This window comes from Eumetopias jubatus, unplaced genomic scaffold (genome assembly GCF_037043125.1).
Source record: "Eumetopias jubatus isolate StellerSeaLion01/CBP00866 unplaced genomic scaffold, mEumJub1_p1.0 scaffold_9, whole genome shotgun sequence".
NCBI lineage: Eukaryota > Metazoa > Chordata > Mammalia > Carnivora > Otariidae > Eumetopias > Eumetopias jubatus.
In genome coordinates this window covers 110,843,373-110,868,340 of record NW_028274815.1, presented here as the reverse complement: position 1 = coordinate 110,868,340, position 24,968 = coordinate 110,843,373, and the positions used below count along the sequence as shown (strand labels likewise).

At 42.6% G+C, this 24,968-nt stretch overlaps 1 protein-coding gene across 5 annotated transcripts in view; it reads left to right on the top strand.

The window, feature by feature from the left end:
- Positions 1-24,968, top strand: part of ATRN (attractin) — a 154,650-nt gene that overhangs the window by 79,584 nt on the left and 50,098 nt on the right. For all 5 annotated transcript variants that reach the window (XM_028118593.2, XM_028118597.2, XM_028118594.2 and 2 more), the window contains 12 exons: positions 598-719; positions 1,587-1,725; positions 3,322-3,512; positions 3,791-4,010; positions 5,239-5,424; positions 6,425-6,658; positions 12,209-12,346; positions 14,474-14,567; positions 16,456-16,508; positions 18,779-18,873; positions 22,274-22,352; positions 24,342-24,499. In XM_028118593.2, coding sequence (XP_027974394.2) covers positions 598-719; positions 1,587-1,725; positions 3,322-3,512; positions 3,791-4,010; positions 5,239-5,424; positions 6,425-6,658; positions 12,209-12,346; positions 14,474-14,567; positions 16,456-16,508; positions 18,779-18,873; positions 22,274-22,352; positions 24,342-24,499 — 1,709 coding nt within the window. The remainder of the gene's footprint in view (positions 1-597; positions 720-1,586; positions 1,726-3,321; positions 3,513-3,790; positions 4,011-5,238; positions 5,425-6,424; positions 6,659-12,208; positions 12,347-14,473; positions 14,568-16,455; positions 16,509-18,778; positions 18,874-22,273; positions 22,353-24,341; positions 24,500-24,968) is intronic.

Genomic DNA, 24,968 nt, shown 5'->3' with positions numbered 1-24,968 from the left:
CTTGACCTGTCTAGGGTCAGTAGGAGATGCAGCAGGTCTGTAGTAGCCCAGAAATTCTGAAACTTGCACTCTTAGACTTACATGCATGTGTAGATTGTAGCTCAGCCTAGTGTCTCCTTTGGGGTTCTGTGGTGCTGCCTGCTTCCTGTGCCCAGATTAGCCTTGCATTTGTAACTGGTGAGGATGGCTTGGTCTTCTACATTACTTTGGCTCTTGGGCAGCTCTTGATGTTGGTTGCTTTTTTTCTTGGGAAGAAAAGTATTCAAAGAACCAGACCTACTTCCATCATATCTCATTGTCCTTGAGTTAAAGTAACCTAGCTTTGTTTTTCCCTCTCTCTGTACTTTTGTTGGGGGCAAGGAGGTTTACAAAATAGTGTTTCTTCACATTGTTTACTTATTTCTAAGTACTCTTTTAACCTGAACACACCGATATATTTTCCTGCCAGTTTTTCTTCTTCTTTTACTTGCCAACCCTTGTTACTTTTTTAAAAAAGAAACCTTAGTCTTAGATTGTGCTCAACAGCAGCTGTAAATGGCCTGTGACTTATTCTAAGGAGAAGCTGTCACAGTTGATGAGCTTTTCTTCTTTTCATAGCTCTTGACCACGACAGATGTGACCAGCACACGGATTGTTACAGCTGCACAGCCAACACCAATGACTGTCACTGGTGCAGTGACCATTGTGTCCCCGTGAACCACAGCTGCACGGAAGCCCAGGTCAGGGGCCGCTTCTCAAGGGTTTCAGAGGATGAAAAAACCCCAGGGGCGGGGGGTTAGGTGTGAGATTATGGTGTGTATGATACAAATACTGGCCCAGAGGGATTTTTAAAACCTCCGGTATAGTTTTAGAGTTTATTATTGCTCAGGCTTTCTTTTAGGAAGGGATGCTATGTACATCTTAATTTCGAAGGTCCAGCTAGCCACAAGGATTGGTGTGTAGTATCTTAGAAGAAGGTAGGACTGTTATTCTGTGTACTCCCCATCCCTAGGCATGGCTGTAGCTAGGTCCTAGATGCTTGGTGTACGGCTTGTCACAGTGACCTCACTCTACCTGTGCAAGCTTTTGGGAGCAAGTTAGGACTTGAGACTGAAGGTGAGTCAGGCGACTTTGCAAAATCTCCTTGTCTTATGTTATATCGTGGCTCAGTATAATTTATGCTCAGTATAATTTATGCTTACCATATATGATTTTTTTATTTAGGTTATAGGGCAAAAAAAGATACAATGACTCAGCCTCTGTAGTTTTTGACAGCTTATTCTGTAAAGCAGTTCATAAAATATGAAAGTTTTAGACTGGGAGGCATTTGAAAAGCAGCAGGTTGAACACCCCCATTTCACAGACGAGCAGGTTAAAGCATGGTGTTTAAAAGAGTGCCTTGCCTCCTTGCCACGTCAAGGCATGCCCTGTGCAGAAGATTTCAGCACACTGTTTCCCCTGCAGGGCTGCTTTCTCTGCATCTTACTTACTTCTTTATTTGCAGTTTGCTTCCTCAGTTAGATTTTGTTGATTTTAGAATCCTGTTTGTCCTCACCATGAGTTCTGTCCGTGGATTAAGAGAAAAGCTTTTGTCCACTCTGTTCTAGATCTCCATTTCCAGATACGAGAATTGTCCCAAGGATAACCCCATGTACTACTGTAACAAGAAGACCAGCTGCAGGAGCTGTGCCCTGGACCAGAACTGCCAGTGGGAGCCCCGCAATCAGGAGTGCATTGCCCTGCCCGGTAGGCCTTGTCGGGGCATCTGGATGTGTGTGGGTCCAGAGACTTCACACACACCCCCACCCCAATACTGTGTAGCCTAGATTAAACCCAGCAGAAGGAACAAACTCATTTTATCCATTCATTCCCCCATACCACTATTTTGGTTATTTTTTAAAATGAAAATACAGGTCTTAAGCATTTGCTCCTCCTGTCCTTTGAAATAAAGTGAAGCATCATCTGCTGCTCTGGAGACTAGAATGACAGCTTGGCTCCATATCATCGAGCCTGCTCCCCTGTCCCTGCTCACCTCTGCTGTGGTCACCTGGCTGTAGAAAGCAGCAGTCTTGGCAGCCAGTCTGCGGGGCACATTGTGAAGAATACTTCATACTGACCACTGGGATTAGGCTGTCAACACCTTCTGACAAGAAGGAGGAGACACCAGCAGCACCCCCCAGAGGTCATCTCCAGTCCTGAAACCTCAATTTATGGCATTTGAGGTTCAGGGCGAAGAGTTGAGGGCCTCAGTCTAGCCAGCCACAACAGAAGTTCTGTGATATATTTGCTCAACTGGGATTTCCAAGAAGGGGGACATCGATGGTTCCTTACAGCACCTGAAGCATGCACAGGGCAGCAGGGTCTGCCAGGCCCCTTTTCAATGCCCTTTGGCAGTACTTGATTCAGCTTGCATGAGTGGGAGCTGCTTTTCTTTACCTCATTGCAACAGACTTCAGTGTACTGGGGAGTACCTGAGGGTCTTGTCAGAGGTCAGATTCTGGTACACATCGGGGGAGGGGAGCTAGAATCTACATTTTAATGAGTGGGGACACTGATGCCACACTTGGAAGAGCAGATGCTTTATTTGCTCTTACATGATCCCTTTCCTGTGGCACCTTTCACTTGCCTCACTGACTGGTCCCGGGCATCGCTGGTGGTGTCTCTAGGGTACTTGGTTCTGGCAAAGTTGCCTTGCTTCTTCCCTGTCTCCCAGGAAGTGCACAGAGCTTCTGTGCAGTTTGGGGCATGGAGCTGAGCTGGGTGGGTTCAGGGCGATCACAGGAGCAGATTATAGTCTTACCTTGTGTGCTGCACCTGTACCACTTAGGGTTGTTTGTTTTTTTCTGAAAAGGATATTTCCACCTCACTTTCAGGATGTTTTGTACCCTTGATTTTACCTTCCACTTGATGTGAAACAGTGAAGCTTTTGAAGACCATCGTCTTGTTCACTCGACTCATTTCTATCCACCAGTTTTTTTCCCCACCCTTCCAATCCGCATACTCATTTTTCTGTTCTTAGGATTTTAGTCTTGTTTCTAATAGTTCTTCAAAAGGGGGTTTAGAAATCTAGCACTGGCACCTAAGATTTTTTTCTTCTAAGACATAGAGAGTTGACCTTAGAATATGCCTCTTGAGATCCAGGAAATAAGACTGGTGAAGTCTAACATTCTTGTATTCTGCATCGGTCCTTAGTAATGTGTCAGATGCCCTCACCACATCTAGTAAAGTACCGTGGAATTCAAATCGCGGAAACCTTTTAGGTTTCTGATCATTCGAACTGGTAGTGTAGTAGTTTTTTGTGATTTCTAAAACTTTTTTTTTTCCCTCTCCCCTTTACAAAAGAAAATATCTGTGGCATTGGCTGGCATTTGGTCGGAAACTCCTGTTTGAAAATTACTACTGCCAAGGAGAATTATGACAATGCTAAATTGTCCTGTAGGAACCACAATGCCTTTTTGGCTTCTCTTACAACCCAGAAGAAGGTAGAATTTGTCCTTAAGCAGCTGCGAATAATGCAGTCATCACAGAGCATGGTGAGTTCACGTCCTCAGAACTTCAGCTTCTAGTACCCACCCTTGTCCTGAGCGCACCCATGCAGCTTCCCTGTGGTGTGCCCGGCAGGCAGAGTTCTAGTTCATGAGTGTAGTAGAAGGGGGTGACATGATGGTCTGTCCTAATCTGCCGTGGCTGGATTGGGATGGGGAGGTTTTCCTTCACCTGCGGGGCATATGTAACTTAGTGGTTTTTATCTGGAAGGCTCTTTTGCTCAAGACATCGCTTATATTCAAAGCTGTGTCTCTTTTGCCTATAGTCCAAGCTCACCTTAACCCCATGGGTTGGCCTTCGGAAGATCAATGTGTCCTACTGGTGCTGGGAAGATATGTCCCCATTCACAAATACTTTGCTCCAGTGGATGCCGTCTGAGCCCAGTGATGCTGGATTCTGTGGAATCTTGTCAGAACCCAGTACTCGGGGCTTGAAGGCTGCAACGTGCATCAACCCACTCAATGGCAGTGTCTGTGAAAGGCCTGGTAAGTATCTGGGTGAATGATGTATCATTGGAAGTTCACTGAAAGAGAGACCGTAGGAGGCGTAGTGAAATATTGAGAGGTGTGAGATGGTCAGGAAAAACAGATGGGGGGTATTGATTTCAAGCATATGAAGTGGAGTGTAACCCAGCACTTACAAGTGGAAGGAAATAGTCTCTGGCTCTGAATAGTATGAGCCGAAGCATAAACAAAAATAACTAACACTACTCGAAGAACCTAACCTTCTAACTAGCAGTGAGATTGATTGGTTTGCTGACCATAAAAAGTACTGAGAATTGCTCTGAAAGGCAAATGTCTTAAGGTTGGCAGAGAAACGCTCTGGAAGAAAGGACAAAAAATGTAAAGAAAAGATCAGAAAAGCAAGCAGGTCACTGCAGGGACGGTAGACAGAAAGCTTCAGTGGGGAGAGAAATGGGGAGAGCAGTTACACGACAGAAAGCAGAAGCTGCCCGGGACTGTGTGAGCGCCGTGGGAGGGTACTGAGGAGCACACACTGGGGATCTTCTTGGGTTCACAGCTCCGCCGTGGGCTACGTTCAGGCCTCCCATGCGCAGGCTCAGGGGCAGCATCTGCAGCGCACAGACAAGCCGAGATGAGCATCGTGCCCTGCAGAGGGACTCATGTGCAGTAGGTGGAATTTTGTGCGCACTTTTTGGGACGCCATTGACATCGTGTCTCATTTTAGGAAGGTACTCTTAAGTCATCTGAGGAGTACAGAGGTGTAGAAAAGAATTCATAGCCCTGTAAGAGTCCTCGTAAAATATGGTTTCTAAGTTTCCTGTAGGGGAGTTTTTCAGCCCTTTTGGGTCCTGAATGCTTGGGTGCATGTAATGAATTCTGTGGTCCCTCTTCCCCCAAATATACAGATACAAGTTTTCATGTTCAGGTGGATTGTAAAACCCCTGAAGGTCATCCTGAGTCCCGTATACTGCAAGGAGCTTTAGAACTGCCACGCTTATGGAAAGATTAGCTTGTTCCCTCATGTCTGTCCTTAACGCCCTTCGAAAAGAAAGAATTTTTTCCTCTCAGTGTGTGAATATACCTGACTAGCCCAGTACAGGGCGACTCCATGTTTTTGGTTTTCTCCTACATTTAATGTAGCCCACTGGTGTGATTTCATGACACGCTAGTGGGTCACAAGCCATCCCGAAAAGCCTTTGATGTTGGCCAATGTGGCGGGAGCTCTAAGTGTCCTGGGTTTGCTTCCCAGCGAACCACAGCGCGAAGCAGTGCCGGACGCCGTGTGCCCTGCGGACGGCGTGTGGAGAGTGTACCAGCGGCAGCTCTGAGTGCATGTGGTGCAGCAACATGAAGCAGTGCGTGGATTCCAATGCCTATGTGGCCTCCTTCCCTTTTGGCCAGTGTATGGAGTGGTACACCATGAGCAGCTGCCCCCGTAAGTGAAAGGGAGCGGCTCCTGCCGCGGGGCAAGACCAGAGACCGCCTGAGGGGAGGAGAACCTTCATGCAGAATCAAGCACTGCAGGGACGCCTGCGTGGCTCCGTCGCTTAAGCATCCGACTCTCGATTTCGGCTCAGGGCATGATCTCAGGGTCATGGGACTGAGCCCTGCGTCGGGGCTCCCTGCTCAGTTGGGGCATCTGCTTGAGATTCTCTCTCTCCCTCTGCCCCTCTCCCTACTCGTTCTCTCTCGCTCTTTCTCAAATAAATAAATGTTAAAAAAAAAAAAAAAAAGAATCAAGCCCTGTAGGACAGAGCACAGAGTACAGAAACCCCTTGCTCAGCTTCAGTATCATATTGCTCAATCCATGTAATGTCTCCACATCTTCCTCTCCTGATTCATGAAATAAGTGCTTCCTGGTAGATGACTGCTAAGGTCCTTCTGCCTCCACATCCTGGGATTGATAGAGGAGGGGAGGAACCCCTGTTCTATGTTGGCAAGATATTGGGCTCTTTAAATTTATTGTGTCATTTAAGAAATCGCCTTAGAGGGGCGCCTGGGTGGCTCAACCAGTTGAGCATCTGCCTTCAGCTCAGGTCATGATCCTGGGGTCCTGGGATCGAGCCCCACATCGGGTCCCTGCTCAGCAGGGAGCTGCTTCTCCCTCTCCCTTTGCTGCTCCCCCTGCTTGTGCGCGCTCTCTCTCTCTCTGTCAAATAAATAAATAAAAATCTTTTTTAAAAAATCACCTTAGAATAGGAATTTTGACTGACAGAATAGTCTGTTTAAATAAAAGGTAATTTAGGGGTGCCTGGCTGGCCCAGTAGGAAGAACACGCATTGCTTGATCTCCAGGTTGTGAGTTCAAGCCCTACGTTGGGTGTAGAGGTTACTTAAATGAACAAATCTAAAAAAAAAAACTTAAAAAAGGTAATTTAAATACAGTGAATTCAAAGCTATGTGCAGTAGTGAATTGTAACTTGTGTTCTTTTACAGCTGAAAATTGTTCAGGCTATTGTACCTGCAGTCATTGCTTGGAGCAGCCAGGCTGCGGCTGGTGCACTGATCCCAGCAACACGGGCAAAGGCAAATGCATAGAGGGCTCCTATAAAGGACCAGTGAAGATGCCTTCTCAGGCCCCTGTGGGGAATTCCTACCCACAGCCCCTTCTCAATGCCAGCATGTGCCTGGAGGACAGCAGATACAACTGGTCTTTCATTCATTGTCCAGGTAAGATGTCTCGTGTATCCAAAATCAAGTGTTTTACTACCTATTTACAAAGAATAAAACTTTGAAAGCTACATTATTTATATGAATTTCCTTTAGGAAAAAAAATAGATCATCTTAGGAAAAATAGTTTTCCATGAAAAATATATACATACTTTTTTTTTTTAGGAACAATATTTTTAATGTCAATTCATGAAAACACAGAAGTTCCCGTGAGGTGTTTTGCTTTCACTGTGGAAGTATTGAAGTATGTTCATTATGAACAAATCCTGCAGCTGTAGATAAAATAAAAATTGGAATTCTTCTTCTCCAGTTCTTCACAGAATTAACAACTTTTAATGGTTTAATACAGATACCATCTATTTTAAAAATAGGAAATACTATGCTATATAGGATTAATACGATATATATTGTTCTGTAGTTTGCTTTTTACTGAAAAATACACTGTGGCAATTGTTAGGGGAAAAATGAAAAAACTCCTACCAACCCAGAAATTCCTCTCCACAAATGTAGAAAAAAAAGAAAATGGTGTTATTTTGAATAAGCATCAGACCAGACTGTGGTGCACCCTACAGTCAGTCCACTAATGAAATTGCAAAAACAGAGAAATCTCACCCTTTTAAATAGCCAGGCATATACAATCCATTACATAAATGTTTTGAAGATGAATGATAACTTGTCCTCATATGAGGGGATTTGACAGCACCGTTGTTGTACCTTCTTTCATAGTTTATCCTGAATTTACTTGGTAATTGGGGTGGCCACCTGTGTTAGTTAATTGCCTTTATAAAAAAAAAAATTCCTTTATCTTTATGGCGAGCAGATGGTTACACTTCGGCACAAATGCACCCAGACTGAATTCCCAAAGTGATAGGGATATAGAGTGCTGCCTTCCTTGATGTTTACATTTCAAAGTGATGGCTCCCAGGCCCTTAAGGAAAACATTCCTGGATTGTTGTGCTGACAAGAGGTTTTTTTTTTTTTTTAAAGATTTACATACATATACGTATCAAAGGAACAGAGAAAGGATTTGTAAATACAGGTTTTCTTGAAAAGCTCTAAGAAAACAGAGAGGGAAAAGGTCCCTATCCCTTCTGGCAAGAGGAAAAATTAAGCCTATCTGCCTCCTCTCCCTCTTTGCCCCCCTCCTACTCTTCCCCCTGCTCCCTTCCCCTCCTTCTTTCCAGTGGTTGGTGCCAAAAGGAATAGATCATGAGTTGGCTTAAAGCCTGAGTCTACACCTGCTGGGGATGCTGCCCTGAGAAACTGGCCTTTGATTCAGACTTTCAGTAAATAGTCAGGAATATGCTGATGGACCTCCAGAACAGCTGGGGGAGATTAGGCAGGTGCAAAGACCCCCAGGAGGTTGGTGGGTAGGAACATCTCCAAGAGTCGGGTGGTGCCACTGACAACAAGGCTCTTTGTGAGGACTTCTCTAAGGGAAAGACCACTGTGAGCAACGGGAAAAGGCAAGAGACAGGCTGGGGGAACATACCTGCAGTGCATATAATAAGTGATTATCATCCTGAGTATGCAAACCTCTACCCTCCAGAAGAAAGCACTTTTGGCTCAACAGAAAAAGTGGGCAATGGATGTAAAGAAGTCTTTCTCAGAAAAGGAAACAGAGCAGGGAAATGCAAAATAAGAAACCAGTCTTTTCCCTTCACATTGAATTAAATTTTCTGTGTTCCCTTTTTTCCTCTCTAAGATGTCAAAGGATCTATCATTCTGTTTCTAATCTACTAGTTTAACTCATGAAGTATTTAAGTCTGTGCATTTTTGTTAATATCAAGAGTATATGAGGTGAAATGGCAACCCACAGAATGGGAGAAAATATTTGCAAATCATATACAGTATCTGGTAAGAATCTACCGTCCAGAATATGTAAAGAACTCTTAAAACTCAACAGTAAAAAGACAACCCAATTAAGAAATGGGTAAAAGATTGAAATAGACATTTCTCCAAAGAAGATACACAAATGGCCAATAAGCACAGGAAAAGATGCTGAACAACATTCGAGAAATTGGAACCCTCACACATTGCTGGAAGGAATGTAAAATGGTGTGGCCACTTTGGAAAACAGTTTGGCAGTTTCTCAAAATGTTAAACAGAGTTATCATATGGCCCAGTATATGCCCAAGAGAATTGAAAACATATGTCCACACAAAAACTTGCAGTGAATGCTTATAGCAGCATTATTCATAACAGACAAAAGTGGAAACAACCCAGTGTCTCTCAGCTGGTGAATGGATAAACAAAATGTGATACGTTCATATGATGGATACTGCTAAATGATAAAAGGGGTGAATGAAGTACTGTAGTCTGTGACACGGATGAGTCTCAAAAGCATGCTATGAAAAGGCAGTCAGATGCAAAGACTGCATATTATATGATACCATTTATGTGAGATGTCCAAAAAAGAACAAATATCTAGAGACAAATAAGAGCTTAGCAATCACCCAGGGCTGGGGGTATGAATGAGGAATAATGGGCACGGGGTTTTCCAGAGTAGCGGTACCATTTTTCACCCTCAGTAGCCAGCCTGAAAAGGTTGAGACTTCTCCACGTGCTCATCAGTACTTGTGTCTGTTTTGGGGGGTTTTTTTGTTTGTTTTTTTAATTGCAGATGTTGTAGTGTGTGAGAAATGGTATCTCTGGTTTTGATTTGCATTTCTCTAATGACTAATGAAGTTGAGCATCTTGCAGGCCATCTCTGTCTTCTTTAGAGAAATGTCTATTTGAATTCTTTGCCCATTTTTTAAAAAGTTCTCTTTTTTTTTTAGATTTTATTTATTTGAGAGAGAGAGCATGAGCAGGGGGAAGGGGTAGAAGGAGAGGGACAAGCAGACTCCCTGTGGAGCACGGAGCCCCATGCGGGGCTCGATCCCAGCACCCCAGGATCATGACCTGAGCCAAAGGCAGACGCTTAACCAACTGAGCCACCCAGGGCCCCTCTTTGCCCATTTTTAAATTGTTCATTTGTCTGTTTACTGTCAACCCATAGAATTCTTTATGAAGTCTAGATACAAGTTCTTATTGACTATATGATTTGCAAATACTTTCTCCCATTCTGAGGGTTTCTTCTTACTTTTTTGGTGGTATCTTTTGAAATATAAAAGTTCTAAATTTTATCCCCTGTGCTTTTGGTATTGTACCTAAGAAATCAGTGCCTCGCTAACCCAAGATCACAAAGATTTACTCTTTTCTTTTTAAAGTTCCATAGATTTTCTCTTTTATTTAGGTCCATAAGCCATTTTGGGTTTATTTTTGTTTGTGGTGGGAGGTTGAACAGACACAGAACCGGTCGGGAGGCACGTCCTGCTGCTCTCCCAGGGCCTGTTCTGTCTCCCAGCCCCAGCTGGATTTTTCAGGGGTCAGTTGGTAAAGTGCATCTAGTCACTTTAGCTGTCTCCTCCTTCTACATTAGCAGACAGATGTCTCAACTCCCTTTTTCTGTCAGATTGACACCATCTGTTTTATAATTTCTAGAAATTGCTCAGTAATTCAGAAGTACCTCTCAATACATCTGATACACCTTTTCATCTTACCCATATTCCTATGGATTTATCCTTGTTTTCACACTTTTTCAGTAATTTCAGTGGGATTTTGAAGGGGAAAAGAGAGAGAGAAGCATGTTTCTAGTCTTTTTATCTAGAATACAGATTTTATTAGGAAATGATTTTAGATTCTGCATTTTTGTGTGTGTTGTGCTTTTCCCTTTTGGTATCTATATAGTTTGTTCATCTTCACAGGAACGACATGCATATCCCACACCTCTTAAGTATTTATGGTGCAATAAAAACTGCTATAGTCATAGTTAAGTCTTTCAGTTAGAGCCTGTATAGAACAAGTCAAATACGTCAGTGATGGGGTAGGAAACATGTGCGTGAACTACAGGTGCAAGGCTATGAAAAGTTGCCACAATGGTGGAAAGCTATATCGTGTTGATCAAGCAAGAGAGATCTGCAAAAGTTGCTAAAAAAGTACACCTGACATGTCACCACAAGAAAGAAATAGTAGTTATGTGATAAGATGTTAGCTGACGCCATGGGTAGAAATCATTTTGCGATATATTAGTGTATCAAATCAGTGCATTCAACTCCTTACACAATATTGTTTGTCAGTAGTGTCTCAGTAAAGCTGGGGGGAAAGACAGATTTACAGAGTCAGGTCTTCTGCCTGCAGTGGTGTAGATTGTGCACTTTGTGAATGGCCCCACTGGAATCTGCAGTGCACAGCCTAAACAGCTGTCCTGAGCAGTCCCAAGAGGTCCAGGTTTCATATGCCTTTCTAGTTGTAAGGTCCTGTGTGCATCAAGAATCTTATTAATTACACTTGTGGGAATGTTTTTATATATAAAGATGGTTATTTTTCTAAAAAAGAAAAATTGAAAGCAAACTAAATAATCAGAATGTAAGGGGATGGTTAAATAGCTGTTATGATTCATAGAAATCATTCTGCCATTTAAGGTTTTGTTTATGATAGATGAAATAATGTGGTAAAGTAAGTGTACTGTAAGTAAAAAAAAATCAAAGTTGCGTATTAATATGAGCACAACTATGTAAAACTATATAGAAAAAATAAATTCGTGGAACTAAAAATCCCAAACGTCCGCAGTGATCTCTGCGTGGTGCAGTTGAATATGATTTTCCCCTCTTCCTTATATTTTTTCAAATTTACTATCATGAACATACATTATTTTTATGAACAACCACAAATTATTTTTTTAATGGCTGTGAACTTTCACCCTGCTGTGGTATATTTCTGATTTTCCTGGACTAGCCCTGGATAGATTTTTTTCCTTTTTTTTTTCTTTTATTTTGGTATGTTAATCACCATACATTACATCATTAGTTTTTGATGTAGTGTTCCATGATTCATTGTTTGTGCATAACACCCAGTGCTCCACGCAGAACGTGCCCTCTTTAATACCCATCACCAGGCTAACCCGTCCCCCACCCCCCTCCCCTCTAGAACCCTCAGTTTCTCAGAGTCCATCGTCTCTCATGGTTCGTCTCCCCCTCCGATTTCCCCCCCTTCATTTTTCCCTTCCTGCTATCTTCTTCTTCTTCTTCTTTTTTAAACATATAATGTATTATTTGTTTCAGAAGTACAGATCTGTGGTTCAACAGTCTTACACAATTCACAGTGCTCACCATAGCACATACCCTCCCCACTGTCTATCACCCAGCCACCCCATCCCTCCCACCCCCCACCACTCCAGCAACCCTCAGTTTGTTTCCTGAGATTAAGAATTCCTCATATCAGTGAAATCATATGATACTTGTCTTTCTCTGATTGAGTTATTTTGCTCAGCATAATACCCTCCAGTTCCATCCACATCGTTGCAAATGGTGCGATGGTTGTTTTGATCTTATTTCTCAAACTAGTTTTTAGTGTGCCAGTTTTAATAGTTTTGTATTTAGAGGTAATAAGGAACTTAAATAGATAGTTGCAAATAAATCTCGTGGAATTTACTCCACCCTCTTCTACCATGGGGCAGGCCCCCTAAAATGCTTTCTTTCTTTCTTTTTTTAATGCTTTCTCTTTCAGCATGCCAGTGCAATGGCCACAGCAAGTGCATTAATCAGAGTATCTGTGAGAAATGTGAGAACCTGACCACAGGCAAGCACTGCGAGACCTGCATATCTGGCTTCTATGGTGATCCCACCAACGGGGGGAGATGTCAGCGTAAGTCAAATCCCTCAGGGTTTGATTGCAAACCAGCTGGAACACTGTGCCTCAATTTGACTTGAGTATCTAGGAGGACAGAAGCCACTTGGTTTTGGATACTGCCTTTCTTGTCATACTTTTCAGGAGCTCAGCTAAGCCTGGGAGACAGTGAGCAGAGCTGCCAAGTATCAGAGTAGCCAGTTAACGCCAACAAGCCAAAAATGGAAGAGTTAGGCCTTTAATCAGTTACTGTGGTGGTAAAGCAAGAGCCTTAAACCTAAACGCGAGAAAGCTGAGTCCGCACGTTCCTTTCCCGCCTGGACTGGATGCTGGTTGAGGGTCAGGTGGATCAGTACAGAGGAGGGGAGAGCCCTGAGCAGAAGGCTCCAGCAAAAGCCTGTCATGGACCCTGGAGAGGGGAGGGGGGGTAAGTGCTGGGGACTGAGAGTAGGGACCGCATCTTCAGGGCTTCCCCGCCTTTCTCCTGAGGAGGCTCAACAAGGCTCCCGAAGAAGGTCTCTGCCCAAGGCCCAGATAAAGAGACTCAGGAACGAAGGCACCTGCACTAGGAATGCAAGCATGTGACCGAACACGGCTGACTTGGGGAGTGGGGGTGCCTGAGACCCTGACAGCAGCTCCCCTCAGAGATGGCCCCCGGGCGCAGGAGACCTGCTGGCTAAGCCTGGGATTTGGCTTGTGGTCGAGTCCAAAAAGTCACACATGGGGTTTTAACCAGGAGCCGGATTCCTCAGTACTTCTAGTATATTTTATTTTATTTTTTTAAATTTAATAGAGAGAGAGAGCACACAAGCAAGGGGGAGAGGCAGAGGGAGAGGGAGAAGCAGGCTCCCCACTGAGCAAGGAGCCTGATGCAGGACTGGATCTCAGGACCCTGGGATCATGACCTGTGCCGAAGGCAGATGCTTAACCGACTGAGCCACCCAGGCGCCCCACTTCTATTATATTTTAAAGGTTTTCCCATGCATGTCAAAGAGATTCCTGTAAGCAAGGACTTTTTAGTGTTAGAACATAAATTAATACATTTTTTAAATGACCAGTGAGGCTGGCAAACTGCTTTTTGGCTTGTTCTTATTTCCAATGGGAAGACCCTTCGGGTTCTGAGCAGGAAAATAAATAAGAAAGGAAAATCTCTACCTCCTCCCGAAATCCCACCTCCAAACTCCTTAGCCTGGCCCTTGAGAATCTGATCCCAGAGCAACCAGGAGAGAGCTGGCATTTTATCAGTATGTCCCTTAACCTCTCTGGGGTTCAGTTTCCTCATCCATAAAATGGGGATAAAAGGGTTGCGGTTGAGACGGAAGTGGTCAGAGCAGTGCGTGACACATAGTGAGCGCTCAGGAAATGTGGGCAGTTATTAGTAATCTTCTATGGCCATTGCCTGCCACTCTTAAAGAACACTTCCTGCTCAGATTAAAAGGTCTTTAGTAAAAATATCTTTCCCATTCCTTGTGGCTGGACTTCATCGTTTGACAGTAATCACAGTACGTGGCATTACTGGGTGGGGACTATGCACAGGACCCCATGCCCGAGGCCCCGAAGACATGGGTGCCCATTTCTGTGAGTCCTGCGGGGCCTCTGAAACACTGACCAGCCACTGTGATTTCACCCCACTTCTGAGCCCTGCTAGGATTTGAGACGTGGTCTTTGTGGGGCAGGCACCTCATCTGAGGCTGAGTGCAGCCAGACCAAGCCTCCCCCTCAGGAGTGGTTATTGCTCAGAGCATCTCCTTGAGGGGCAGGGACTGTGTCTGTGCCCCCATACCCAGCACCTGGCACACTAGAGATGCTTCATAAATATTTACTGAATGAATGAAAGAGTCATAATAGTGAAAAACAGCCTACTGAGAAGATCAAAATAGATCAGAATGGTTGCTTCAGATAGCAGTAGAAGCCAGCCTTCTCTTTCCTCCCGTCCTTGGACTTTGGTTCTTTTAACGTTGCCTTTACCTTATTTGAGATAAATCTTAGCTGGAAAACTTGAATCTTACCCATTAAAGGCTTTCATTCTAATCTGTCTTTCCTATTGAATCCGATTCAGATAAAATTATGTGTTTTAGCAAATGTCTATGATAGTGGTAATCTTTTAAGCCAGTTGTGACTTCCATTCCTTTCCCTTCTCCCCAGCATGCAAGTGCAATGGGCACGCATCGCTCTGTAACACCAACACGGGCAAGTGCTTCTGCACCACCAAGGGCGTCAAGGGAGATGAGTGCCAGCTGTGAGTACCACACTCCTGGGACCCCTGCCACAGGCCACATCTGGATTTAGTGACTGGCAGCCAGGCCAGCTGGGTCTGTACCACCAGGGAGGCCAAGGGACTGTGAAGCTGCTGGACCACAAGAGCCACCCCTTCCCTGTGCCTTTTTGTCACGGGCGCTGGGGGGATCCCCGGGCTGATGAATTTGGAATTCTGCCTTTTCTATTTCAGACAGGTCTAATTCGGTCAGCCTCCATACTGAGGAGGTTCAGCAGCAATTACCTGATGGCTCTTTAGGTCACATTTTTATGTTTGAGTGACACTGACATTCCCTGCATTGCTGACTTGGATCAGTCTTTTAACTTCAATTACTGTTCAATTTTTGTCACATCAGGAGATTGTACCCTTTCCCGAGAAAGAGCTGGAAGAGTTGGTATTCCAGGACAGTGTTTTATTTAGCATTTTGGTTGTCTGATAGTGGAAATGATGCCCCGGCCTTTAACACATCCCTCCTGTTCTGGCATTTTTCTTGGTGAAGTGTGTTAGACATCCTCCAGGGAAGAGTTTGAGGTTCCCATCCATGAGGATGCCAACAGCGTCAGACAGACGTGGAGTTTTAGCCCTGGCTTTGCCTCCATGAAGCAGGGCACTCTTGAGACAAATCACTTTACTGAACTGAGCCTCAGTTTCCTTATTCATCAATAGCAGGACTAGCAATAATTGTTTTTAGTGACCTGATGAGTTGAAACGAGATTGTTCCCTGACAAATATATACTTGCCTGCCTCACTAGAAAACCTCATAAAACACATGCTCCGGGTTTACTCATTCTCTCAAGAAGAGACTTAAGAGAGAGAGATGTTTAGTAGTATCACAACACTGAGCTGAGACAAGCAGATACTTCGTTGGTAAACTTTGTTGTTCTCAGCACTCGTAGTAACGTGATGTTCAAGGAAGGAATTGCTCTGTCTGCATTTTACAGTTTACAACACTGGGCATGTTTACTGGTTTCATGGTGCCTTGAAGAAATGTCTAATCAAAAATTAAGTGTAGCTTTTGGGCCTAGGTTCCTTTCAACAACAGAACAATATAGTAGAGCAAAATTAATCACTGCTGCCCTCAGTTAGGCATGCAATAATGAAACGAGGCGTAGGTCCATTGAAAGACTTTTTCTTCAAGAGATTTAGATACAAGCAAGCACTAAGAATTACCCTGGATCCAAGGACACAATATGGTGTATTATTTCTCTGGGAAAAGTGCTTGACCCAAGCTTTCCCCACTTTCTTAATAGCTCTTAGCTGCTGGCCCTGCCAGTATAAATGGCCTTGTGAAGTGGGAGACTGGGTTTTGCTGATGTTCACAGATGATATTTGTGGGGGAAAGTAATGATTCTTTTTTACTAGAACTTATTTTTTTCTCCAGACTGGTGAACCACGTTCAAGGACTTAAAAAAAAAAAAAAAATGAAAGTGATTCTCAGTGTTTAGCCTTTTCTTATTTTTAAAGAGCAGGATCAGTTTTATCCAGGGAGAATAGGAAGGAAGTGAGAAATGAATATTTGAAAAATGTTTTAACTTCACTTTTAGAGGAATATTTAGTCCACACAAAAGTGGAAATGTGTTTTTCATGATAATGGGTAGGATCTAGATTTATTACATTTGGATTTGTCTCCTGTGCTTTGGCAAATGTTTATCAGTTGGCAGGTGGTGTGAACTGCTGGGTAGGCAGTACTCAACATGAACGCAGACTCTCCTCAGCCTACCTGATCTGAGTGACAGTGAAGAATGTGATTACGCTGACTCACACTTGTTTGTAGTGTAGTTTTATATAGAAGGATCTGCTTGGTTTTAAGAGGAATGTAGATTTTGTTTTAACTAGCAATAGAAAATAATCTTCAATTTTATCCCCCTAGATGCGAGGTAGAAAATCGATACCAGGGAAACCCTCTCAAAGGAACATGTTATTGTAAGTGTTTTCGCAATTCATATTTGTCTAGAAGCAAAGTATGTCAATAAAACTTTGTTATTTGCTTTAATATGGTTTGAGAATGGTAAGTGCTATAAGAATATAGCAACCATTCATGGAATTGTTTCCATTCTATTACACTTACTACATCTAGGAGCACCATTTTAAGCTGTGTTAATTATGGTTGTGGTTTATGTTACTGTATCCAAAGCAGATATCAGGGGAGAATAACAGAGATACACACCTCTAGCTTTCTTCATTTATGTTCTCTTGAAACTTAATTTCATTTGCCATTACCTGGTTGGGGTCAACATATTTCACATTTAGGATATAGGTCAGAAACAATTTTTTTTTAAGATTTTATTTATTTAGAGAGAGAGCATAAGCAGGGGGAGGGGCAGAGGGAGAGAAAGAATCTCCCACAGACTCCATGCTGAGTGTGGAGCCAGATGTGGGACTCAATCCCACCACCCTGCGATTACAACCTGAGCTGAAATCAAGAGTTGGTCGCTCAACCGACTGAGCCACCGGGTGCCCCCAGAAACAATTTTTTTTTTTAAGATTTATTTATTTATTTTAGAGAGAGAAAGAGAGATAGCCAGGGGGAGCAGAAGGAGAAGGAAAGAATCTCAAGCAGACTCCCCACTGACTGCTGAGCCCGAGGGAGGATTCAGCCTCATGACGCTGAGATCATGAGTCAAAACGAATGTCGGACTCAGGTTTTGAGTCTGACTTAACCAACTGAGCCACCCAGGCACCAGAGGCCCCACCGTATCAGTGAACTTTTTGTAATCTGGTACACTGTAACCTATCTATCTTGAAAAAATAAAACCAGTATCAAATACCAGGTTTTAGCAATGATACGGGAAACTAGAACCTTTATGCACAACCTTCATCCATCTTTGTGGGAATATAAAATGGTATAGGCATTTTGGCAAAGCATTTGGCAGTTTCTTAAACAGTTGAAAATAAACTTGTCAACCACTCTCCATTTCCCTCTTCCCCTAGCCCCTGGCAGTCACCATTCTGTTTTCTGTTTCTATAATGTTGACTACTCTGGGCACCTCATATAAGTACAATCATATAGTACTGGTCTTTTGTGACTGGCTCATTTCATTTGGCATAGTGTCTTCAAGGTTGTTCCAGGTTGTAGTGTATGTCAGAATTTCTTTCCTTTTTAATATTCCACTTTATGTATACTCTTGATGGACCTTTGGGTTGCTTCCATCTTTTGGCTATTGTGAATAATCACTATGATGTTTAGCTGCTATGAGCATGGTGAACAGATATCTCTTCAAGATCCTGCTTTCAGTTCTTTGGGTATATACTCCAAAGTAGAATTGCTAGATCATTTGGTAATTCTGTTTTTAATTTTTTGAGAAACTACCGTACTGTTTTCCACATTAGCTGTGCCATTTCACATTCCTACTAGCAGTGCCTAGGTTTCTGTTTTCTCCACATCACCACCAACACTTACCTTCTGTTTTTTTGATAGTAGCCATCCTACTGTGCGTGAGGTGGTGTCTCATTGTGGTTTAACTGATTTGTATTTTCCTAATGATTAATGATGTTGAGCATCTTCTCGTGTGCTTACTGGCCATTTGTATATCTTCTTGGGGGAAATACCTATTCATTCCTCTGTTCCATTTTTAAATCAGGTTGTTGAGTTGTACAATAGACTTTTTAGAATTAAATTAATACCCTATTTGGGCAGCTCTTTCTGCCCACCGGTCCTGTTCCTGTTCTTGAATAAAATCACCTTTTTTGTACCAAAAACAAAAAACAACAACAACAAAAACTATACCATCTTTGTCCAGTAGGCTCTCTTTAAAGCTATTTTCTTTTGCTACATCACCTTAGTCTTTGAATGCTTTTTTGCTTTCGAGAATAAGATAATCAAGGCACACATTCCTTGCTCCAGACCTGGAATCAACCATTTTTCCATAGAGTCTTGGTTCCTTTTATATCCTTAATTTATAGCTTTGTATCCTTAAGCAAAACACAATTAATATTTGTAGGTGATTTGGGTTGGAGCCTAAAATCTCAACCAGGGTCATGATATAAGGAGAGTTTGATAGGTTATTCCAAGTAAAATGATACTATCCACAGACTTGACTTCCTTTGAAAAGCCTCCCAGTCCCCAGGGAAAAGTGAGCTAAAAGTGTTTCCCAGCTATTGAGTATTTATAAGAAGATCACTCTGTATCTCTCGAGATCTATTCTGTTTTCTTTTGTTTTAATTTTTAAATACACATTTCTTTCTTTCCGTAGATACTCTTCTCATTGACTATCAGTTCACCTTCAGCCTATCCCAGGAAGATGACCGCTATTACACAGCCATCAATTTTGTGGCTACGCCTGATGAAGTAAGATTTTAAAAGTTTTCTTGCTTTGTCTTGAATTCGTGTGGATCTTTTTCTTGATCTTTATGGGTAGAAGCATTAGCAGTGGTCTCCAAAGTGGAGTACACAGGACTATGTTTAGAGGTGCAGGAAAGAAATGTTAGAAGCTACACTTTATCTCCTCTCCATCTCAAAGGCAAGAATGGTGTTCAAATTTACCAGGATCTGACACCCAGACTGACACTGACTCCACACATACTTGGTTTGCCCATCAGCCCATCGCAGCCCCTACAGAAAAGGAGAGGGGACTACAAGGGGACCTCCCCAGTCAGAGGGGCACGTGACAGGGCCCAGATTTACTCTCTCAAAACAGACCAGAGGCTTAACAAGTACCTGCAAAGAAACTTCGGATTGAAATTAATGCCACTGATACAAGGAAGGCTGCAGAGGTGATACTCCTGTGCCTACAGGAAGTTGTTAGCCTTGTTAGGAGGTAAAAACTGTGAAGGTGTAGTCAGGTCCAACAAGAAGTTAACCAGAAATAATTGGAATTATTAGGATGGCTATTTGAAATGTGGATTTATATCTCCTTTCATTAATGAGGAACCCCAGCCTGACATAAGGTACTACCTGCTGGTAGAAGGGAGCCAACATAGCATGACATTTAAAAGTGAAGCATCTAGAACATGAAGACATACCTATACAGTTTCTTCAATGAAATATAGTCATTCAGTGGCCACTCCAGTACATAATGAAATTTTACTAAACTTGATGATACATTATTTAGGAACCTCCTTGAAGGTTTCTTATTTCTCATCAACATACACAAAGCCACTTAGCATTACAAAATTCCTGTCACCATAAACATGACAAATAATACATGGAAAATAATATGACAGTGAGCCAGGTTGTGTTCCTTTGTTAACAAATGTTATTGTTAACAAGCTTTGCTAAATCTAAAGTATAAATAAAGTAGTAGTAGAACAAAATCCAGAGTGTGGGATGTTTACAATTAAATGAAAGTAAGATTTGTTTTTTATATTCCATTTTTTTAAAGATTTTATTTATTTATTTGAGAGAGAGAGAATGAGAGATAGAGAGCACGAGAGGGAAGAGGGTCGGAGGGAGAAGCGGACTGCCTGCTGAGCAGGGAGCCCAATGTGGGACTCGATCCTGATGCGGGACTGGATCCCGATGTGGGACTCGATCCCAGGACTCCAGGATCATGACCTGAGCCGAAGGCAGTTGCTTAACCAACTGAGCCACACGGGCGCCCTATATTCCATTTTAATGATAAAATTAAGAAGAAATGTACTAGAGAGTGAATTTAAGTAAAAATAATAGATGAACTTAAATGAAAATATTATGTGGACAGACTGTATATCATATCATTTGAATGGCTGTATTGACTGGAATTAAAAAAAAATTTTAGGCTAAGATTATAGCAAAGGTACCACACATGAAATTTATTTAATATCTTATTCATAAGCATCGGTTGAAGTACTCAGTCTTTCAGGATGTAATTGATGTTAACTTTATTTTAAATAAACATAATAGACTCTTGGCAATACTTCTTAATGTGGTGAGTGACCATGAAAATCTTTTGACTTCTCTGGAGTTCCCTGTCTATCTTATAACAGAATATTTAATAGAGTTATCCAAGATGTATGTTCTGTCTCTTATAAAAGCACCAGGATATCGGGGTGCCTGGGTGGCTCAGTCGGTTAAGTGGCTGCCTTCGGCTCAGGTCATGATCCTGGGGTCCTGGGATCGAGCCCCACATCCGGCTCCTTGCTCAGCGGAGAGCCTGCTTCTCCCTCTCCCTCTGCCTGCCACTCTGCCTACTTGTGCTCTCTCTCTCTCTCTCTGTCAAATAAATAAATAAAATCTTTAAAAAAAAAAAAGCACCAGGATATCAAGTTTATTGATCCTTTCTATGGAAAGAAGTAATTGTAAGTAGTGTTCTTCCACCAAATATTAAAAAAAAAATAAACACTTGAGCTTTCCTGCAAGAGGAGGGTGAGGTTATATCAATAAACAAGAAGGTAACTAACTGCTTTGGGAGAGAAACTTCTGGTTTGGAGATCACATTTTGAAAATGGCTATTTAGAAATGTTTCCATTGTTAAGATTTTGTGCTGTAAATACCATCAAAACAACCTCCTTAAAAATCTTATTGTTCCGACTTGATTTCTGGTCTTTCAAGATAAAGAATTTCAGCAGGATTGGATCCATTTGTAAAATATATATATAAATAAAATATAAAATTTGCATACATAATTCTTTGACCACAAGAAAGAGATATATTAGTCAAGTTTCAGTGAAAACTAAAAATTCGTATTATAGTTTATCCAGTGTAGCCAGCAGTGCACTTCTATCTGTTGGCTCAACACATTTCTTAGAGATGTCTTTCTCATCATTAAAACCAAGAATCAAAAGAAACAAAACTAGCTCTTCAAATTGTTGTATCTCTAAGTGATAAATAAGATTTTCAAAGCTAGTAAAGAATATTCAGTCATATTTCTCTTGAAATAAAATTTTTAGTGAGGGAAAATGTTTTTTACGTCCTGAATGAATACAGTCAAATTATTTTTTAAGTTAGTTCATTTCAGCTTTTTATGCTTTTTTAAAAAAAATTTATTTTATTTATTCATTTGAGAGAGAGAGAATGAGCATGAGATGGGGGAGGGTTAGAGGGAGAAGCAGACTCCCTGCTGAGCAGGGAGCCCATTTCCACTTTGGAGAACTTTTTTTTTTAAGATTTTTATTTATTTATTTGAGAGAGAGAGAATGAGAGAGAGAGAGCACATGAGAGGGGGGAGGGTCAGAGGGAGAAGCAGACTCCCTGCCAAGCGGGGAGCCCGATGCGGGACTCAATCCAGGGACTCCAGGATCATGACCTGAGCCGAAGGCAGTCGCTTAACCAACTGAGCCACCCAGGCGCCCCACTTTGGAGAACTTTATAGGATATGTAGTCTATCAGCTCAGAAGTACATAGCTTTAATTTATAAATACACATAAATTGAGGTCTTGGTTCAGTGTTTACTTATCAGCATGGGCTCTCCAGACATTTGGAAACAGCTGCCCAGAGGATCCTTTAGGAGGCCGACTCCCCTAACATGGATCATAGGATTAAAGTTGTTGTGCTCTGGTCAGGGGCTTTTTAAAACATACTTTCTCATGGAGTTAGGCATTTGATAAAGCATTAAATTACATACACATTTATGAGAGAGAAATGAAATTTACTTGGGCTATATTGCTTATATTGGTTAGAAATGTTACTAAGTGTGAGTTTCTTTTAAGACACTGTAAAATATCTGTTTTGTAGTTAAGAAAATTGAGAGTAGTAAAATTTAATTGCTACTTTATTTTAAAATCTGGAAACTGTTGTAATTAATTTTCTAACTATTTGCACCGCCCTTCAGCAAAACAGGGATTTGGACATGTTCATCAATGCCTCCAAAAACTTCAACCTCAACATCACCTGGGCCGCCAGCTTCTCAGGTAAAGACATACCTAGAAGAAGACCCTCCAAGTGGAGTAGATTGGTAGTAGATTGAGAAATACGTGTAGTTGTTGAGAAAGGGGGCTCTGGAGACAGATGGGTTTGAAACCCACCTTTGCCACTTATGACCTGGGAGACCTTGAACAGTGTCTAAACCTGTCTCTAGACTTTAGCGTGATTTGTCACAAAGAGAAGACAGCAATACTTACCTCCTAGAATTGTTGTGTCAATTGAATCAGGTCATACGAGCGTGCGCCTCGGGTGGTGTCAGGCTCAGTGCACGCTCAGCCCCCCGCCCTGCTGCCCACGACACTAGCTGCAGCCCCTGCTCTGGCGCTCCCACCGTTGGCCCCGTCCAGGCCTCAAAAGTGAGAAATGGAAATATTTAGAATGAGATCTTGGTAGGTACAGGAAGGTGAATTTGGGAATTGAATCGAGCTCTAAGAGCATAGTGTTTGCTCTCTTGTCTATCTTGCTACGATTCACTAAAGACTATGTGGGCGGAAGATCTACTGAGGAAGTGACAGGCGGACCTGATGTAGCGCTTACGAACGTAGCTCAACAGACTAGACAGACGTGGGTTTGAACTCTGCCCGTTAACCAACCGCGCTGCACTGTGCGGTTGGGTAGATTAAGCTTTCTGAGCCAGTTTGCTCGTGGATACAAGGGATGATAGAAACACCTAGCCGTGCACAGCATAGTGAGACTGAAATGAGACAATAAAGAAGTAGTCCGTGTAGCGCTTGAAACCCAGCAGTTTCTCACTGGATGGTAACCATGCTTCCTTATCACTTCTCTTCCAGTACTGATTTTTGGTCAAAACACAACCAGTTAGACTGAAACAAAATTAAGTATTACCTTTGCACATCTTATGTTTATCATCTTTTAAGATTGTATGGAATTCAGAAGAGGTTCAGAAACTTGCAGTGAGGAGATACTTTTAAGGAAAAAGTCTGAATTGTCAGAACATTGGGAGAAGGGCAACATCTCTGAGCATGTGAATGCTTTTCTTTTTTTTTTTAAGATTTTATTTATTTATTTGACAGAGAGAGACACAGCGAGAGAGGGAACACAAGCAGGGGGAGTGGGAGAGGGAGAAGCAGGCTTCCCGCTGAGCAGGGAGCCCGATGCGGGGCTCAATCCCAGGACCCTGGGATCATGACCTGAGCCGAAGGCAGCCGCTTAACGACTGAGCCACCCAGGCGCCCCAATGCTTTTCAGTGATTCTCTCAATGAGGACCCAGCAGTCTGGGCTCCAGTCACAGTATTTAATGCAGACATGCTAAAAATCTATTTTACGAATCTTTGTAGACACCAGAATTCCAGGCTGAGGGAGAAAATGGAATGTTGAAGGACTGTTTGGGAATAGCATGAATTTATACCAGATTGGGGGGATTTAAATACAGTTGTAGCTGATAGCAGAAGGGACTGGGTGACTCTCTAGAGCTCCTTCTTCCCTGCTGCTGTTGAGACGTGAGGTCACTGCTGATTAGGAAGTGAGAGGTCAATCGGTGTCCCTGGTACGGGGATCAGGAGCACTGACAAACAGGTCTAAAAGGGATATGCAAAGCAGTTGAAGTGCTACATGCAGAATGAAAGTCATTGCTTGTTAGTAGGATTCTAGTGGTATCTGTATTTTCACAGCTAGGTGTCGGCTGTTTAAGTGGAGAGGAGTCGCAGAGACTCCTGGCAGAACTGTTTTGGTTAAGGGCACAGCCTTGTGTATCAGCCTTCCCACTGCATATCTCAGCTCTGCTGCTTGTTGGCTGTGTGACCTGAACCAAGTTACTTAATTTCTCCAAACCTCAGTTTCCTGATCTGTAAATGAGAATAGTAAGAATTGTTGTTCGAATTAAATGAGCTTGTGCTCTTAGAGGCTATTCCTGGAACGTAGTAAGTGTTCAGTAAATGCTAACTGTTGTCATTAATGAAGGCAGAATCTGTCCCCAAAAAAAGACCCTTGTATTTCATTCTTTTCTTCCTGACAGCTGGAACCCAGGCCGGAGAAGAGATGCCTGTTGTTTCAAAAACCAACATTAAGGAGTACAAAGATAGCTTCTCTAATGAGAAGTTCGATTTTCGCAACCACCCAAATATCACTTTCTTCGTTTATGTCAGTAATTTTACCTGGCCCATCAAAATTCAGGTAAGAAGTACTTTTTGGTTTCAACCTGCAGACATAGTGAAATCTTTTCAGTGGAGACTGACTCAACTAATTTGGAACCTGAGGTGAATGAGGTGTACGATATTGCTTGGCCTTGGTAGTATCTATGGGAAAGGAGTGCTGAGCACATGACCACCATAAAGAAGGCTGTGGTAGGCGTGGCTTAAATCACTTAAAGAGAACTATAAGCCCTTTTGAAAGCAAGTTGGCATGTAACAAGTTTGGCAGTTGCCGCTGGATTCATTTCTTCACTGAGCACTTCCCATGTAAAAGCCTGTAGAGCTTCAGTTCTGGAATGAGTCAGGTGGGTATACAGGAGTCACACTGATGAGAGCCCGAGTGTGGAAAGTGTCATATGGCAAGTTGCTGCAGCTGCTGTCAGAGTGTAAAGATAGGGTGGAGTGGAGTGAGTGGCCGCGCGAGGTTGCATGTGCAAGCACGGGCCCTGTGT